The sequence below is a fragment of the Chaetura pelagica genome, unplaced genomic scaffold (assembly GCF_000747805.2).
Source record: "Chaetura pelagica isolate M959 unplaced genomic scaffold, ChaPel_1.0 scaffold1341, whole genome shotgun sequence".
Classification (NCBI taxonomy): Eukaryota; Metazoa; Chordata; class Aves; order Apodiformes; family Apodidae; genus Chaetura; species Chaetura pelagica.
The window spans coordinates 99,565-118,710 of NW_009952053.1; the positions used below are offsets into that span (position 1 = coordinate 99,565).

The 19,146-nt window shown below is 55.3% G+C and overlaps 1 protein-coding gene across 1 annotated transcript in view; it reads left to right on the forward strand.

Moving 5' to 3' along the window:
* Positions 1 to 19,146, forward strand: part of PAX5 (paired box 5) — a gene marked incomplete at its 5' end in the record, with an annotated part of 123,800 nt that overhangs the window by 98,680 nt on the left and 5,974 nt on the right. Inside the window, 1 exon segment of the mRNA XM_010003639.1 lies at positions 1,036 to 1,137. Within this exon segment, the coding sequence (XP_010001941.1) occupies positions 1,036 to 1,137 (102 nt within the window).

Here is a 19,146-nt window from a genome sequence, read left to right on the forward strand (position 1 = left end):
TCAACACCCCAACTCTCCCAGCCTGGCTCCAGAGCAGAGCTGCTCCAGCCCTCCCAGCATCTCTGGGGCCTCCTCTGGCCTCTCTCCAACAGCTCCATGTCCCTCCTGTGCTGGGGACCCCAGCCTGGCCCCAGCCCTGCAGGGGGTCTCAGCAGAGCAGAGCAGAGGGGACAATCCCCTCCCTGGCCCTGCTGGTCACGCTGCTGGGGATGCAGCCCAGGACACGGGTGGGCTCTGGGCTCTGAGCACATGGGGCCATGGGGAGCTGCTCATCACCAACACCCCAGCTCCTTCTCCTCAGGGCTGCTCTCCAGCCTTGCTCCCTCAGCCTGGATTTGTGCCCTGGCCCAGGGGCAGGACCCTGCACTTGGCCTTGCTGGACTTCATGCTGTTTGCACACCTCCACCTCTCCAGCCTGCCCAGGCCCCTCCTGTCCCTCCAGCATGTTGGGATGGGTGCCTGGGATGGGGGTGAAAGAGGGGACCCAGCCCCTGGGTCCCAGGTGTTTCCATGGAAGGTCTGAGTGGAACGACATGTCTCTGTGGTCCCAGCCACGCGCTGCAGGTCTGACCTGGCAGCCCCGCAGCCTGTTCCAGGCTGTCTGCACATCTCAGCACCTTGTGTCTGTTCTTTGTTGTTTAATTGACTTCAATAAGAGGTAAAAGCAGTGTCCTTAAATAAAATGTGCTTAGATCTCTGCAAACCAGCTGCCCATGCTCGGGGCAAGTGTCAGGAAGGTCAGTGTGATTTCTCCTGTCTGACTTTACCAGATGGAGCTTCGGAGGAGCTTGGAGCAGCCTGGGCACGGGTGGGCACGCTCCCCTCCCTGCAGGGCTCTGCCCTTCCCCTCTGCTGGACCTTTCTGGCAGCTTATGGAGAAGGGAATCTGTTCCTGCCAGGCCTGCCGGGCTGGAATCCCAGGCCGGCCTTGGCGGAGCCGCGATGACAAGTGCCTGGTTGTGCTCCGGGCGCTCAGGGAGATGTAAAACCGCGCCCGCGACGCTCACGTGGTGATTTGTTGGTTTGATTCCTCAGGTCGTGAGCTGGCGAGCACAACCCTCCCAGGATACCCTCCACACGTCCCCCCCGCCGGGCAGGGCAGCTACTCCGCTCCAGCGCTGACAGGGATGGTGCCTGGTGAGTCCTGAGCGGGAGCCAGGGAGGGAGGGAAGCAAACGAGCAGGCAGAAGGAAGAAGGAAAGATGTTTCAGGAGGGAAGCGTGACATGGAGGAGAGGCAGGGGCAGGGGACAGGGCAGGGGCGTGGGGAGGTGTGGGGTTGTCCCCGGTGAAGGAGGACCAGGCTCCCAGCATGGGAGAAGGTGCAGCCTCTGGACCACCCTGTGGCTTTGGGGTGCGGGAAGACCCCTCAGCCTCCCTCCTGCAGGGCCCGGGGGCTGCCCCATCCTGAGCTCCTCCTGTTCCACCCTGGTGTTCCTCTGACCCCCCTGTTCTCTCCCAACACTCTGTGTCCCCCCTGCTGTCCCGTGGGGAGTCGCTGGCCCTTGAGGCATAGAGGTTTACTCTGTGCAAACTGTGCCCATCCGGGTGAGTCTGGGGGGACCCTTGGTTCTCCTCAGGATGCATTTCTGCAGCTCCCTTCCCCTTCTGGAGCTGGGGTGAGACAGCAGCATCTGGGTGGCCACAGCAAGGAGGGAGTGGGAGCCCAAGTGCTGAAGGTTGGATACTGCTGGAAATCAACACATTTATTTTGGCACGGAAGAACAGCCAGGATCTGTCCCCGAGCTCTGCTGCCTTTGGTCTGGATGTGACAGGCACTTCTGTCTGCCAGGGAAAGCGATATTCCAAGACCCAAATGCATCAGTTAAACGTGATTAATCCGGCCCCTAAGTCTTGTATGATTGGAAAAGTGGTGGCAACCTGGGGATTCTCTTTCTTTCCCCTCTCCGGGTCCTCTGAGCCAGACTCTTTGGATGCAGCAAGGACAGAGAGTTACTGAAGAGGGTTCCCCAGAGTGGAATCTTGTATGTAATTCCATGGCTCCGGGAGGTGGTGATTGAGCAAAGAATACTCCTAATAGGAAACCTGGAGTTGGGTGACAGTGTTTTGACATCTCGGCTCTTTTTCTGTTGGTCATTTTCACCAGCTTTGGTTGTGTTCTGCAAATTGGATTCTCTCAGATCACTAGGGAGTTAAGAAAAAAATCAGCCGTTTTATTTGTGGTTTGGAGTTGGAAACCGGCTATGGAAATTAGATGGTAGGTTGTGTAGAAACCAATTTTTATCCATAAAATGTAATCTCGGAGGAGCTGCTGTGAGAGCACTGGACACAGTCTGTGCCTGATGGTCCCCTCCTGCTGCCTGGTTCCTGCTGGGCAGCTCTTCACTGATGCCTGGAGCCTTCCTCACTCCGGGCACCCTCTGCTGAGAGTCAGCCTCTGAAAGCCTGCAATGTTGGATGCTTCATTCCTCATGAAGGTGGCCGTTTAGAGGCTTGTAGAAACCTTGTGGGAATCTGCTGCCTTCTTTCAGAGCACGTTGCTCTGAAGAGCCAGCATTGAGGCCCAGGCCCTTCTGCAGGTAAGGTACCTGCTCTTCCCAGTGGGATGGGGAGCTGAGGCCGTGGGGCTCAGCCGCGCTGCCGCAGGAGGTGCAGGGAGGGGCCCATGATGTAGAGTCATCTGAGCTGATTTTCCTGGGTAATAGATTTTATTTTTAACTACACATAGGCCTGTGTGACCCATTATATTGAGTAACTGCACTGTTCCTCTCACTGGTTCTTTTAATAACAACCTTCTGCTCCAGCTAGTGTGAAGGTCAGCCGCAATGCCTGTAGGTTCTCCTTCTCATTTAAGGGAGAATTTGCTAACTAGCATCCAAAACACCTTCTCCATCCTTCTCTGACTCCTGTCCTTTGCAGGACCAGTTTCACAGCCTTGCTGGGAAGAGCCCCCCATCCCCTGGGGGGCTGACCCAGAGCAGGTGATGGAACCAGTCTGGTGCCTCTGGCACATCCCACCTTGTTCGGGCATGTGGCTCTTGTACCAGGGCTCAGGGATTTGTTCCACAACCTGCCGCTGCCTTGTTGTAGTTTCCAGAGCCTCTGCTAGAAATGTGTGTCCCTGATAAGATTTTTAATCGTTAGCCATGAATTTCTGTTTGTAATTAGGTAATTGTGTGAGTTAAGTGCTCAGGGGCAGAGAGAAATGTATACAAGATAAGACATGGGCGGTGTTTTGTTTCTGCTTGTTGCTGCTGCGGGTGGGCGCGTCCCCTGGCACCCTGGTGGTGCTTGTCCTGACTCTGCTGGGGTCTGTACAACCATCCAGGTCCCTGGCATTTCCAAGATGGAAGCAGAAGCTGTGTGGATTCAGATTCCTGTTTGGTGCTTATCTCTCCTCCAGCTCCCTCGCTGTTCATCTCAACAGGGGAGGCTCCTTCCCCTGACAGCCCTGGGTCCATCCCTCCTCTCCCACTCACAAGGATGCGCAGAGGAATGTCACCCCTCTGCACCACCACAGACACAGGGCACAAACACCTGGTCCATGCCCTTAGATCTCTTCCTTTCCTTCCCTGCAAAAACAGGGACTTGTGCATCAATAGGGAGTTGCATTTTATGTGGCTCATGAATGTCAACTGTGGCTGAGAATAAATTAATCAAATGCTTTTTTCTAGATCACAGAATCCCAGACTGTTTTGGGTTGGAAAGGACCTTAAAGACCACCCAGTGCCACCCCTGCATGGGCAGGGACACCTCCCACCAGCCCAGGCTGCTCCAAGCCCCATCCAACCTGCCCTTCAACACTGCCAGGGATGGGGCAGCCACAGCTTCCCTGGGCAACCTGGGCCAGGGTCTCTCCACCCTCACAGCACAGAATTTCTTTCTAAAAGGACCAAAGAAGCAAATATGGGGCTTGGATTTCAGTCCAGGGCTTTACAAACTGAGATCTGGCATTTCTGGAGGCTCCCTTAAATGTGGTCATGGGCCTTGTGCACTTCTCTGCCTTTTGGTGGCTGTCACCCATTAAAGGTGACCAGAGAAGAGCTCTCTGAGAGGAGCAGCCCCCAGTGCTCTGATGGCATGGGGCACAAATGAAATGCTGTGGTGTGGATGGGTGGGCAGATAGGTGGGAAAAAAACAGGCTAGAGGTGGTGGTTGATGCCACACTCCAGCTGGATGCTGGAGCTTCTGTCCTGGTCATCACTGTCATCCCTGAGCGGGAAGGAGCTCACCTAGTTGGGTTTTCAGACAGGCATGGAATCCAACATGGGCAAACATCAAGTCCTGCCCTGGCGAAGGGAGAGCTGTGCAACAAAAGGGGCTGAGCAGTCGTGGCTGCTCAGGGGCTCCCGGGGGCAGAGCAGGGAGAGCTGGAGCAAGGACCACCAGAAGCACCCCGGCCAGGGGTTTGACCCCTCACCTGGCACTCCTGGACTCCTGGTGGGAACAGTGCTGCTTTGGGACACCCAGCACAAATGGGTTTAAGTTAAGAAAAAAGCAGGATGCAAACTAGAAGTGAGGAAAAGCTTCAAACGTCTCCCCCACAGGGAGAGCCCAGCAGTGGAAGAAGTCACTCAGGAAGGCTGTGAAGTCTCTGTCCTTGAGGGTTCTCATCACCAGGCTGGATGAAGCCTTGAGCATTCTGTTCTGGCCTCATTGCTGATCCTGGTGTGAGGTGGGCCTGGAGACCTCCCAAAGTCCCTTCCCCACCTGAAATGCCTCGTCATCCCATGGCCAATGTTTTGACTGTCACACCACTGAAAACATGCTGCAGAGTCAGGAGCTCATGTGCTTCTGGTTGGTGCTGTCAACAGAGATGGAATAAAAAAGCTGTTAACAGGAGGCAAACAAGTCCCTCTTTGGAGAGCAGTGATGCCAGCAGGCCATGCAGGAACACAGATGGGGCAGCTCTGCTTGAGACCCCAAACAACAGAGCCATGAAGCCCCCTTGATGGCCAGATGGAGCCATGAGGGCATCTTCCCCCCAAAGGGCAGGGGCCCTTGCAGGGACCAGGAGAGGTCACTCTTCACATTCCTCCTCTCAGCTGTAACCGGGGTCTCACCCAGTGCAGCCCCAGTGCTGCCAGCTCCTGGTGCCTGGCTCAGCATCCCCTGCCCAGCCATGCTCTGTGCTCCCTGCCCACCTTGTCTGCTCCCCTGGGAGACTGGGGACGAAAGGGGAAGGGCAGACAGACCTTCCAGAAAACACTGGCTCCTGGTGGATATTCCTGGACATGTTGGGAGCAGGCAGGAGATGGACAGGATCATGTGGCCTTCTCTTCAGTCCTCATTTTCGAGCGGCTTTTGCCTTGAAGCAAGAGAGTTCACATCCCTTACAAACGTTTATTTTGCCTGGTGTAGCTCTCTGTGTGTTCTCGTTATCTGCTGAGACATTTAATCTACTATTGTTCCCTCCTGGATTCCTGGTCTCAGGAGCACCTCAGGGCACAGGGTCACACAGGTTAATGAGATGCTGTATGCAGAAATTATCTCCAGTAATTTGGTATCATTGTTATTATTTGTTCCCACTGTGATTTCTGCCCTAGAAACGTGGAGCAGTGTTTTCCCAGCAGCCTTCCCTTTGTCTCCTGGGAAGATCAGGCAGGAGCAAATGGCACCTTCTCCATCCTCTCCCAGCACTTGCAGCCTGGAGCCAGGTGCCTCCTCCCTTTGCGTTGTTCCTTTCCAAAGAGGCCATCCCAGTGCTCTTCAGGTGGAGGTGGTTCTTCCTTCTGCTTCCACCAGCTCTGCCTTTGCTCCCTCACACTCACAGGCTGGGCTTTGGGAGTGAAGCAGCAGCCAGTTGGGAGCACATCACTGGGATGTGCAGTATTTGCAGAGATTTTGCTCCATGGCCTACGTGGCCATTTTTGAGGTGTTTGAAAGGGAGTGCAGCTGCCAGGGCAGGGGTCTGCTGGTTGACCACTTTCCCTCACCTGTGGGATGCTGCATCATCTATCCAGCTCTGCTCCTGCTCCCCCATGGGCTCTGGTGCACTGCTGGCAGGGGCTGGCGTGGTGACAGGGACCCATGCTGCTCACCTGGGGACTTGCCATGGTCCTTCATGGCTCCACATGCTGCCAGCCTCTTTCCAACACTGCTTTTGTCTGTGGGACTGCTCCTGAGATCATAGAATCACAGACTGGTTAAAGTTGGAAGGGACCTTAAAAATCATCAGATCCAACCCCCTGCACGGGCAGGGACACCTCCCACCATTCCAGGCTGCTCCAAGCCCCATCCAACCTGCCCTTCAACACCCCCAGGGATGGGGCAGCCACAGCTTCCCTGGGCAACCTGGGCCAGGCTCTCCCCACCCTCACAGCACAGAATTTCTCCCTCCCATCTCAGCTCCAGCTCCCTCTGCCAGCTGGAACTTCTCTTCTCCAGGCTGAACACCCCAACTCTCCCAGCCTGGCTCCAGAGCTGCTCCAGCCCTCCAAGCATCTCCGGGGCCTCCTCTGGCCTCTCTCCAACAGCTCCATGTCCCTCCTGTGCTGGGGACCCCAGCCTGGCCCCAGCCCTGCAGGGGGGTCTCAGCAGAGCAGAGCAGAGGGGCAGAATCCCCTCCCTGGCCCTGCTGACCACACTGCTTTTGGTGCAGCCCAGCATCATGTCCAGCTCCTCATCATCTACACCCTCAAGTGCTCCTCCTCAGGGCTGCCCTCCAGCCATTCTCCCCCAGCCCAGCTTTGTTCCGGGGGTTGTTCCAACCCAGCTGCAGGACCTTGCAGAGGTTTCTGGAGGTCTGAGTCCTCCCACGTGTGGGGCAGCTGGTGACCATTGGCAAGGGGAAGAGGGACAGGAGAGCAGTGCTGGGGATGCAGCATTTGTGCCTGCCCGTAGGACCAGCACCCCAGAAGCTGTGTCCCTTTTGGGTCCCTGCTGGGGCCAGGGCTGGGGGGCTCATGGTAGTTCCCATGGCCAGGGCAGGGAGGGCCAGGCAGGGGCTTGGGCAAACAGTGCCCATGTCCAGCTCCAGCTCTGCTTCTCCTGGCTGATGGAGCAGGCTGAGCTGCAGCAAGGCTGTGCTCCAGCAGTCGTGGTGGTTAAATGTTCACTGTGGTTCTTGTGTTAGAAGTGCTGGGACAGCAGCCCCTGCTGCCCCCTTCCTGTGTGCCCCTCTCCCCATCTCCAGGGTTGGAGCCCACCACTCCTTCTCCTCTCCCCAGGACTGCCATCCCCCTTGTACTCTTCTCTGCTGGCCCTGTGCGCCAGGTGACAGGAAAGGGTAGACTGTCCGGAATAGTGATGCTGAAAATATAGTCATTAATGGGACTCCTGAAACCCAGATGTCCTTTCTGAACACCGGTAATTTGTTTTTAATGAAAAACCATGCAGTGACCCTGAACAAATGAATTTCCTTTATATGAAGTCCATGTGCAATTACCCGACTAAAGGGACCTGAAAACAGTGACATTCAAAACTGCGCTTTGAAAAGAAAAGCATAAAAAATAGCAGGGGTGTCAGAAAAAAAACGGGGAGGAGGCGCCGCGTCCGGCGCCGGGAGCTGCTGGGAAGCAGAGGACGTGGCTTCCAAGCTCCCCTGGTCCTGCTGGCCCTTGGGTACCAGGGCAGAGGAGCAAGGGCTGTGTGGCCTGAGCGTGGCTCCCCCAGCCAGGGGTGCAGGATGCCAGAGCTCTGGAATGGTGCCTGTAGGGATCGGGGGGGTTGGCCCCCCTGGCCTCGTTCAGGCTTGGTCCGTAGTTACTGCTCACTGAGGTTGTTCTGGCTCAGCCTTTGCCAGAGTTTGGCCCCAGCAACCTCTCCTCTCCTGTCGTGCAGCCATGGGTGCTGGCAGGGGAGGTGTCTGGGGGGAAAAACGCTGAAAAAACGGGTCAGAAAAAGTGAATGATGAGATGTGGGATGATGGAGGGCACGGGTGGCAGGGCCTGACCCGGGTGCCCCTCTTGTGCTCAGCAGAAAGCTGGAACCACTTGGTCCCTTGGACCCTGTCGCTGCTGTGGCCAGGGAGAGGAGAAAGACCTAAAGGATGAGGAAATAAGCCTGGATATTTCTTTGGTGAAGTGGAAAATTTGCAGCTTGCCTCCTTGAAGCCTGGAGGTGACTCCTAAGTCCGTTCACCATCTGCTGCACCTGCCTCAGCTGCCGCTGTTCCAGCAGGGATGTGTCTCAGCTCAGATTGTGGGAATCCCATTTTTTTTGTGCCCCTGTGTGACCTTTGCCAGCTCGTGGAGCTCCAGCCCAGCCTCCCCCCAGAGCACCCCGAAAACACCTTCACCCCATGCAGGTGGGCACGGGAGCAGCCCTGGCTTCCCCTGCCATGGCCAGGGGACCCACAGACAAAGGACAGAAGTCTTGGCATTGGGAGTTTCCTAGTTAAGTGAATTTATGGTTTTGCCCACAGTTTAGGGCTGCTCCACAGAGGTGCCTCCCCACCCTTCTCTCCTCTTGGAAGAGAAATCCTGGGGAAGTTCCATCATGTAGGATGGAGCAAGTGATGTGCCATCACAGGTATCTCGGGGCAACACCAGGCTGCAGATCAAATGACAAATGATTCCCTTAATTAATAACGAAGCAGTTAAGTAAATGGCACATGTTTATCCACTGCTTGTGCACCTTTTGAAGGAGGAGCTGCCAGGCCTGGGCAGCCTGGGGAAGGTTTTGGCATTCATCTCTCAGGAATGTAATTACCGCGCCTGCACGGAATATAGATACAATTTATATTGTTTTCAATATGATGTTGTCAGAGATTATTTCATTAAATTGATTTAAAAATCGTGCTGGAGAGGGCGAGGAGGTGAAATGTTGGGAAGCCAAGAGCCTCTGGATCTGCTGCTCCCGAGCGCATCTCCCTCTTGCCGGCCCGGTCCTCAACGGGGGTCAATTAGTGCCGACCTAACGACCCCAGGTCCCTGTGGCAGCTACCGGGGGTCCCCACTGTCCCTGTCCCCCCGATTCCTCCTGCTCCAGCCACAATTGCTGCCTCCTCCCTGGGCTGGGAGCTCTGCCCGAGCCAGGCAGGGTGTGTGTAAACAAAAGGGTCCGTGTTTGGGAGTGAGGAGGAGGAGGGAGAACATATTGTATTGCTCCACTCTTTGGAAATTTCTATGCATTTGTAATAACAAAATTACCATAATTCGCTCGTTAACGCAGCTAGATCAGTCAACCATTGTTCCCAACATGCCGGGGATGCTTCTCGCTCCAGGTCTGCCAGTGTGTTAAGCTCGGTGGAAATTAGCATGCAAATAGCCCTAATTCTGCCGCCGAGCTGTCAGATCCGCATCCAGCCCTTGTTCCCTCGGAGATCCCTGACAGGAGCTGCTCAGGCAATCCCACCCGGGTGGATCCAGCCAGGAGAGGTGCCAGGGGCACCGAGGGACAGTTGTGCTGCCGGGCCGGGGGTCCGGCCGGACCTGCGCCCAAACCGGCCCTGCGCTCCCCGCGGGACGTGTCGGGTGCAGCTGCTCTGTGCTGGTGCTTCCTGGGGGTCCCGGCACGGCTGCTGGGGGAGCAGCCCTGAGGGGGACAGATCTGGGGGGCCCGTCGGGGGTCCCAGGCTCTGTCTGGCAGGAGCTGTCCCCCCGAGGGACCCAAGGGTGGCAGGGCCGGAGGCAGCGTCATCTCCCAGGTGAGAAACACAACAGCAAGGATGTCAAAAGCCTCTTTATAGCCTTTTTATATAAAACAGCCTTGTTGCTGCTGTTGCTTTTTGGTGTGTTACCCAGCGTTTCTCCACCCCCGTTCCGAGCCCCGTTGTCTTGGCAGCTACAGCAAACAGGAGTCTTTGCCCCAAAATACCCCCCTGCCAGGGATGTGAAGATGAGGTCCCTGCAGACAAATGCATGGAAATAAATTCTTCACTCTCAGGGTAGTGAGGAGCTGGGATGGGTTGCCCAGGGAGGCTGTTGATGCCCCATCCCTGGAGGTTTTTAAGGCCAGGTTGGACGAGGTTTTGTGCAGCCTGGGCTGGTGGTTCGGGCACATCCTGCAGGCACCAGGACGTCCCCTCTGCCAGGGCTGCAGGGGCACCATGTCCCCCTGCCCTGGGGACAGCTGGACAAGGGGATTCCTCGGGGAGCCTTGTCCACCTGGGTCTTGCAACCAGCAGTGAGAACTTAGCATCCAGCTGGGCACAGCGTGCTGTGGGTGAGGGACCATGGAATCACAGCATGGTTTGGGTTGGAAGAGACCTTAAAGAACACCTACTGCCCCAGGTTGCTCCAAGCCTCGTGGCTGGGACCACAGAGACATGTCGTTCCACTCAGACCTTCCATGGAAACACCTGCGACCCAGGGGCTGGGTCCCCTCTTTCACCCCCATCCCAGGCACCCATCCCAACATGCTGGAGGGACAGGAGGGGCCTGGGCAGGCTGGAGAGGTGGAGGTGTGCAAACAGCATGAAGTCCAGCAAGGCCAAGTGCAGGGTCCTGCCCCTGGGCCAGGGCACAAATCCAGGCTGAGGGAGCAAGGCTGGAGAGCAGCCCTGAGGAGAAGGAGCTGGGGTGTTGGTGATGAGCAACTCCCCATGGCCCCATGTGCTCAGAGCCCAGAGCCCACCCGTGTCCTGGGCTGCATCCCCAGCAGCGTGACCAGCAGGGCCAGGGAGGGGATTGTCCCCTCTGCTCTGCTCTGCTGAGACCCCCTGCAGGGCTGGGGCCAGGCTGGGGTCCCCAGCACAGGAGGGACATGGAGCTGTTGGAGAGAGGCCAGAGGAGGCCCCAGAGATGCTGGGAGGGCTGGAGCAGCTCTGCTCTGGAGCCAGGCTGGGAGAGTTGGGGTGTTGAGCCTGGAGAAGAGAAGGCTCCAGGGAGACCTGAGAGCAGCTTGCAATGCCTGAAGGGGCTCCAGGAAAGCTGGGGAGGGGCTTGGGACAAGGGCAGGGAGGGATGGGAGCAGGGGGAAGGGTTTCCAGCTGGCAGAGGGAGCTGGAGCTGAGATGGGAGGGAGAAATTCTGTGCTGTGAGGGTGGGGAGAGCCTGGCCCAGGTTGCCCAGGGAAGCTGTGGCTGCCCCATCCCTGGGGGTGTTGAAGGGCAGGTTGGATGGGGCTTGGAGCAGCCTGGAATGGTGGGAAGTGTCCCTGCCATGCAGGGGTGGCACTGGGTGGGTTTTGGGGTCCCTTCCAACCCAAACCATCCATGATTCTGTGATACTGTGTCTGGGTCTGGGGACAGCCTGAGGGGATCTATCCAGTGGTGTTAGGAAGCACTTGTCAGGTTGTCCTGTGATGAACTGGATGTTTCCTGCTTCCAAGGTTTGTGTGGAGGGGGGAATGTTGGAGACCCAGTCCTGTGGCCAGGCACCCCCGGCTCCTCCTTGGCCTCTGATGCTTTGGGGCAGGTTTGGGGCAGCTTTGGGACAGGTTTAGGGCTGTGCAGCCCCTCTCCCACGGAGCATTCCTTCTGAATTCAGCATTTTACCATCGATGGACTTGTTTTCCAAGGCCATGGGCTTGATTACCATGTGATGATTGGTGGAGGAACAGTTTAACATGAAACATCTGCCCTGCGGAAAACCCCAATGCTCAGAACAGCACAAATGGAAACAGAATATTTTTAGATTGAAGTATTCTTTCTCCAGGAATTTGTGTGCACGTTGAGACTTTGTCAGAAGAAGTGAAAATGCCAAGACATTAAAATAGATTGTGGTGCTGCATGTAAATTTACCAGTGCAAGAGAAGCAACATGAGGTGATGGAAAGAAAACCAAATTACAAATTTTAAGCAAAATTACATACCTGGATAAAAACTAAGGGCAGTGCTCCGTGGACTGCACAGTTTGCACTGCAGAACCTTCCTCTGAAAGCACAAGTCAAGGTGGAGGCCCTGGAGCCAGAGGAAGGGAGTTGGTGTTGGAGAACCCCTGTGAGCCCCTGCAGGAGTGGTGAGGGTGGGAAAAGCCCCAGGACATGAAACTGCCTCATCCCACGGGTAAGAAATAATGAGCAAAGCTGGATTCCTTCCCAGGTGACCTACTCTTGTTGTGACTGCTCTTGCAGTGGGAACCTCACCATGGCTGCCTGAATCACCACGTGTCACCCCACAGGGCAGTCACAGGTGGACAGGCCATTGTCACCTCACCTGGAGCAGGAGCCTGTCTCTGGTTCTCATACTTGGCTTGAGAGCTGTCCCCCTTAATTCCTTCCAAAACAAGTCCAGAATGAGTGTTCTGGTCCTGACCTGATGTCCATTTAGCAGCAGATGCACCATATCCCCTCCACCTCTGGTGGCACCAGCACAGGTTGGGCCACTGGGACATGCCTGGAGCTCCAGGTCCCCCCGTGGGATGTGTCACAGCCACCCTGGTGTCCTTGAACATCATCCTGCTACACCTGGGATATGACCCTGCATCCATCCTCCTTTCCCTGCCGTGTGTCTGCATCCTTGGGCACAGTTCTGGGCTGGCTCAGCAGGAGCTGTGCACACTGCTTGGGAATGGCTCTGGCCACAGGACCTGGGCCAGCAGAGCCATCCCAGGGACTGGCCTGGGGACAGGCTGACATGCTTTTTCCCTGCATTAAAAGGATGGCTTCTACGTGGATGTGGTGTAAAACCAAAGCAGTGCCCTGAAAACCCAGTGAGAAATTATCTGTCTTCTGTCACTCAGGTGTTCATTTGCATCGTGTTTGGTGCTGGGAGGAAAAACTGACATCTCTGCTGGGGCCGCTGCATTTCAGAGCTTGCACGAGCTCACCAGGGTGACAGAAGGGACTGGAAGGGGAATGTGGACCCTGCTTGTATCCCAAAGCCAGAGTCCAGGGCTGGCTGGAGCCTGGAGCCCAGCAGGAGAGCCCAGCTGCCAAGTGGAGAGACTGAGGTTGGGAGCAGCTCAGCCCAGAGTGCTCATCCAGGCAGAGTTCACAGGAGGACAAAAGGCTTTTCCATCCGTCTGCCTCAGCAGCACTGGCAGGACCTGGCTCTGGTGGTCCTGCTGATCTGGCCCCAGTGGGGTCTGACGTGGTCAGCCAGGATGGGGACAGCAGTGGGATGCCTGGGAAGATGTTCCTTCAGCCATCCCCGGCCTGGCTGCCCTGCTTGCTCCTGTTCCTGCAGATAATTGAAGATCACTTCCCCATCAGTGGAAACCTGCCTTTTATCAAGACACCAAAATGCTTCATCTCCAGGCTTCACAATTTCCATGCTGTAGCTGCGTTGTTACGGCGCTTAACGTTGTGTCTGCTTCAGCTCCTAGGTAAATTACTTGTGTAATTTCAGGAAGTAACTACACATTACATTATCACTACGAAGGCTGAAATTATAAAAAAGGCTGAAGTCAGGACAAAGTGTGGAGTGGAATATGCTCATCTGAACAAAATGCAACATTTCCATTACATTGTTTGGAGAATTTAATCCATCAGGATAAATTGTGGCACTTCTTGCAGCAATTAGGGATGACACCATGTTGTAAAGCTTGATATTTCCTGTGAGATGGAAGTTTTCCTTTTGCATCCTGTCTGTGCTACCAGCTGGTCAGTCTGGAGCATAGAAGGTGGATGGAGGTTGAATCCATGCCCTTTATCCACTCTGTGGCCTTTGTCTTGCCTGGGCACTCCTGGAGCAGCTCTGGAGCCAGGCTGGGAGAGTTGGGGTGTTGAGCCTGGAGAAGAGAAGGCTCCAGGGAGACCTGAGAGCAGCTTCCAGTGCCTGAAGGGGCTCCAGGAAAGCTGGGGAGGGGCTTGGGACAAGGGCAGGGAGGGATGGGAGCAGGGGGAAGGGTTTCCAGCTGGCAGAGGGAGCTGGAGCTGAGATGGGAGGGAGAAATTCTGGGCTGTGAGGGTGGGGAGAGCCTGGCCCAGGTTGCCCAGGGAAGCTGTGGCTGCCCCATCCCTGGCAGTGTTGAAGGGCAGGTTGGATGGGGCTTGGAGCAGCCTGGGCTGCTGGGAGATGTCCCTGCCCATGGCAGGAGGGTTGGGACTGGATGACCTGGTGCCTCCCACCCAAACTAGTCTGTGGTTCTGTACAAAGGGGCTTTGCAGAGGTTCCAGGTGGCCCCACAGGCTCCCTCGGTTCTGGAATCTCCGGCACATCCAGCACCCCCCACCCGGCCCCATGTCCCAGGGTCCCTGTCCCCAGGTCCCCACAGGTGGCTGTGGTAGGTGAGCAGCCGTCCTCCCCGCCGGGGAGATCCATCTCTCCTCAACAGTCCCAGGATGGTGGCACCACCTGCCTTTGTTATCCTAAAGTTAAATACCTTTGTGTACAAAAGTTTAAAGTGCACAGCAAAAACGGAGGTGCTTGCAGTAATTGCAGGTGTAAATCTTTTTGTCGTCCCACGAAGACCAGGTGAGGTGTTTCATAAATATGCCAGAAGCAGCATTAAAATTTTATGGCAGGCAGCGCGGGTCGAGAATAGTACAGTGACTTCACAGCAAGGTACGTCCACCTTAACCCACAACTCATTAGTCATTGATGGGATTTCTGTGCCTTGTAGCTTCTTGGAAACGAGGTGGTGCTACAAAAACCTGCGTGCAACTGTTTTCTTAAAATATGACAACCTGCTCAGAACCATTAAAAATAAAGCTGTGCATCTTCAAGCAGGTGCTAGTTAATGTAAGGATAAAATAAGGGGGAAATACTGTCCAATCTGCACAGTCATAAAATTATATACAACCTTCATTAGAAGTTAATTGGCAGTTTTGATGGGAACTTTGGAGAGATGTTGCCTGAGTGTGACCAAGTGCCATTCAGCCGTGACTGCAACAAACTTCTGCTTGGCTGATGGCAGCAAAAATGAGCTGGAGTTTGGGGTAATTTCACTTGGAAACGACGCGTGGGAAGGTTCAGGTGGTGGTTGCACCTGGACTGTTAGTTGAAGGGTTAATTGATGGCAACAAGGTGCTGGAGATGTGAGTGGGATGTGCTCTTGGTGGGGGGGTGACAGGTGATGGTGGTGTGGCTCTAACAGGACAGAGCAGCTCCAGGGGCTCTGTCTTGGCTGGAGGCAGGGAATGTTGGACACGTGTTTATTCTGTTGTGCTTGAAGAACCCAGGTGGGGGGCTCAGAACTCACTGCTCCTCTCTTGTTATTTGTATTTTTTTTTTTAATTGGAAATGAGGAAGTGAGGATTTCATTCTGTGCAGGGGGAGTTTTACTTGAAAACCATTTTGGAGTGCTGCTGTTGTGCTGAAATCTCTCCCTTTCATCCTCAAAAAAATTAAAAATGTTAACTGCACAGAAAACATTTCCCCTTTCCCATTTATTAGTGCTACATTCACTTCCTTCCTGTGGGAAAGGATGAATTGCTGGTAAGCAAGGGTCCAGCAGCTTCCTATTCTGGTGCAGAGGATCTAGGGCATTTTGAAAAGCAGGGAAGAGGTTTTCCAGGGCAACGTTTTCCAGCCCCTTGGGGTGATGCTGCTTTTTCACCAAAGCTCCTGCCAGCCCCAAACCCGGTGGCCCTGGGGCTGTAAGTGCTGCTGAGCATCCCGGGGCAGGGTGGGCAGCAGCCACCCCCTCAAAGCCTGTCCCATCAACCCTGGTCACTTGTCCCAGGCTTTTCAGCTGGTTATCACCCTCGGTGTTTTCACTGAGATAAACTGGGCAGGACGTGACAGGGTTTTGTTGCCTGCAGTGGCTTCTACTCAGTCTCTCCCCAGGGAACCGTTGCTTCTGAAATGTGCTGCTTTTGTTTTCTTTCCCAGGAGGGCTGCATTTTGGTGATTCTCCCCCTTCCTGCATGGCTGTCTCTGTAGCTCCTGGGCTGCTCTGTGCTGAGTCTGGAGCAGACAGATTAATGGCCAAGTGTGCTTGGTCAGCGGAGCAGACGGCGGAGTTATTGATGTCCTGCTTCCTGTGGGACTTAGGGAACATGAGGGACCAGGAGAGGACCTGGCAGATTACTGGTGGTCAGTGCCCTGGGTTTATAGACCCCCAGGTTAAACAGAGCTGATATTTACAGGTTACACCAGCATAAATCACTGATCCCATTGGTTGCTAGTGGATGCTGAAACTGGAAGAAAGGATGGGGTTCCATCAAAACAAAAACCTGCAGTAGAAATTGCCCTGGACCAACTTAAAAGTTGTTTTGATTCAAAGCTACTGTTTGCTTTCCAGTTGAGATTTTTGGATATTTTTTCCTTGACCTCACCAAACGCTGTATGGAAGCTTAACATCTCTCTGAACATAAGAGAAAAAGAAACCATTTGTTTGGAAAACTTTTTTATTACTGTTATTTAAGTTCAGGGTTCTTTTTAACTGAAGGACTTGGTGAAAACAGTCACAAATTCATGCATATATGTTAATGATATGAAACTGTACTTTTTTGTGAAAGCAAGGTTTAAGTGAAAGGTGCTTCCCAGCTCCCCTGTACGTAGAGAAAACTTCTGAGGGTGTGACGGAGGCTGCAGCTTCCAGGCAGGGCTGCAGAACTCTCCTCTTCCTAAACCTCAGCTTGGCATGGAGAGGAAGAGTCACTTGGCCAAGGTGATTCCTGACTCCTGCCTGCCTGGTCCTGCCCCAGCTTGGGGACAAGTACAGCAGATTATTTTCAAATTCACTCTGCACCCCAACAAGATCTGGGCAAGGAATTGTGGTTCCTGGCCAGTCTGGTTTTTGTCTCACATCTCCTGTTCTTGCCCCAGATGCAGTTGCATTTATTGAACACCATTTGTCCTGGTTTGTTTCCATTTTCTGCCAAATAGAAGGGATAAGGAAGACACTTGGTGTCTTCTTGGTGTTGGAGCTTGGGTGGCAAAAGGACCCAGTTAATGGGGGCTGGTGGAGAAAACCAGTGTTGGGATGAGTCTGGCAGGAGGAGCAGGGCAGCACAGGGAGGGATGCACACTGTGTCACCTGCAGGCTGTGTCACCCACAGCCATCACAGGGACACAGCCACTCGCCCTCGTGGTACCAGTGGCTTCTCCTTGTCCCAAACACGTGCAAAAACCTGGTACCTCAGAAAGCACAGGGAAAGGGCCCATGTCTTTGGCTCTGGCTGAGCTGTGCTGGCTCTGGAGCTTCACAGGGTCTGCTGAAGACTGGAGCAAAGTGTTGAACTTGGAAGTTACATGTGAAACTTCTTTGCTGAGCGTTTATTCAAATCTTGTGTTTCAGCCCAAAGGTGTAATGAGGTGTGAGGTGGTAACGAGCGTGTTCTGTGCTGGATTGGGCTCCTGGTTTTTGCTGGTCTTCAGGGCCACATGGTCCTAAGAGGACAAGGCTAAAGGGCAGATCTGTTGCTGTTGTGCTCCCTAAGGGAACAGCATTGGGGTGATCTGTCCAGTGACGGGCTAGGCTTTGGAGCAGGGGCCCGAGGAAGATGTGACATCTCCATCCTGGGAGATTTCCACCCCTTGGCTGGACACAGCTGGTGTCCAGGCTGTCCCTGCTTTGAGGCAGGGTTTGGAGCAGGTAACCCACAAAGGCCCCTTTACTTACCTTGCTCTGTGGTTGCAGCATCACTGGTTGGAAACAAAAGATGGCAAATAATTTGCATCCCCCTCCTTTTTCCCAAGGTCCAAAGCTGGCTGGGACTAACCCTGGGTCTGTCCATCCCGTGCTGCCTGATGTGCCTTTGCCTGTCTGTCCATCCTGCTGCTCTTTCATGGGGAGGTTTAGAGGGAGCTGCCCCCTGTCCAGCCCCAGTACCCGTGTCCTACTCCCCCCACCCACCAGCAGCTCTGAAGCTGTGGCAGGTGCAGAGACACCACAAAACCTCTCTCTCCATCTTCTGCTTCCTGACATTTTTAAGCTCAGGCTTTTCAGCTTTTCTGCATGTTGGAAATGAAACTTGAGGGAAGTTGACCTTAAATCTACACAGACAGGTTGGCAGGAGTGGTTAATGCACAGGGAAGGTGCCTCTTCTGCAGTGCTGGGTCCATCCAGCACCACCAGACTTGGTTTGCAGGGCTCACCCCGTGGAGCAGGGGCTGTGCCTCTATCCCCCAGCTCCTGGTGGAGGGCATCTCCCAGGGCTTCCTGCATCCCACTCCCTTCCTCCATCCCACTCCCTTCCTACATCCCATTCTCTTCCTACATCCCACTCCCTTCCTTCATCCCATTCTCTTCCTGCATCAGACTCCCTTCCTACATTTCCTACATCCCACTCCCTTCTTCCATCCCACTCCCTTCCTCCATCCCACTCTCTTCCTGCATTCCACTCCCCTCCTTCATTTCCTCCATCCCACTGTCTTCCTACATCCCACTCCCTCCCCACATCCCACTCCCCACATCCCACTCCCTCCCCACATCCCACTCCCCACATCCCAGTCCCCACATCCCACTCCCTCCCCACATCCCACTCCCTCCCCACCTCCCACTCCCCCCCCACACCCCCTGCATCAGACTCCCTTCCTACATTTCCTACATCCCACTCCCTTCTTCCATCCCACTCCCTTCCTCCATCCCACTCTCTTCCTGCATTCCACTCCCCTCCTTCATTTCCTCCATCCCACTGTCTTCCTACATCCCACTCCCTCCCCACATCCCACTCCCCACATCCCACTCCCTCCCCACATCCCACTCCCCACATCCCACTCCCTCCCCACATCCCACTCCCCACATCCCACTCCCTCCCCACATCCCACTCCCCACATCCCACTCCCTCCCCACATCCCAGTCCCCACATCCCACTCCCACATCCCTCTCTCCCGCCGGCTCCAATTTCTCTCCTCGCTCTGCGACGGGAGCTGCAGGGCTCGAGACCTTCCCCCCCACTTCTCCCTTTCCCCACTCCCCTCCTCTGTCTTCTCTCTCCTTTCCCTCCTGCCCCCCTCCTCTCCCTCTGTTCCCCCGCAAGGCTGATGGATATGCAGAGTATGTTAAGAAGCAGCAGCACTGTCACCGAGCTGATGGTGCTCAGTGACTCCTCGAGCTCCTGGCTGGTCTGTACTGCAGGAGCTTGACACCCTGACCACTGAGGCATAAAAAACAGAGAATTGGAAGCCTCAGCCTGACAGCCCCGCCGCGTCCCCCAGAGAGGAGCCGCTGGCTCTGCCGAGGAGGGGGAGGAGGGACGGAACAATGGGAGCTCAGGCCCTGCCTGGAGGGACAGGGGGGCACTGGGGTTCTGGGGGACCCTGTGCCCCCTGGGGGCTGCTGCAGGGGCCGGGGGCTCCTCGGCAGAGATCGGGCTGTCCCTCTGTCCCTGCTTGTCCCTCTGTCCCTGCTTGTCCCTCCCTCCCTGCCTTGTCCCTCTGTCCCTGCCTTGTCCCTCTCTCCCCACATTGTCCCTCTGTCCCTGCTTGTCCCTCCCTTCCTGCCTTGTCCCTCTGTCCCTGCTTGTCCCTC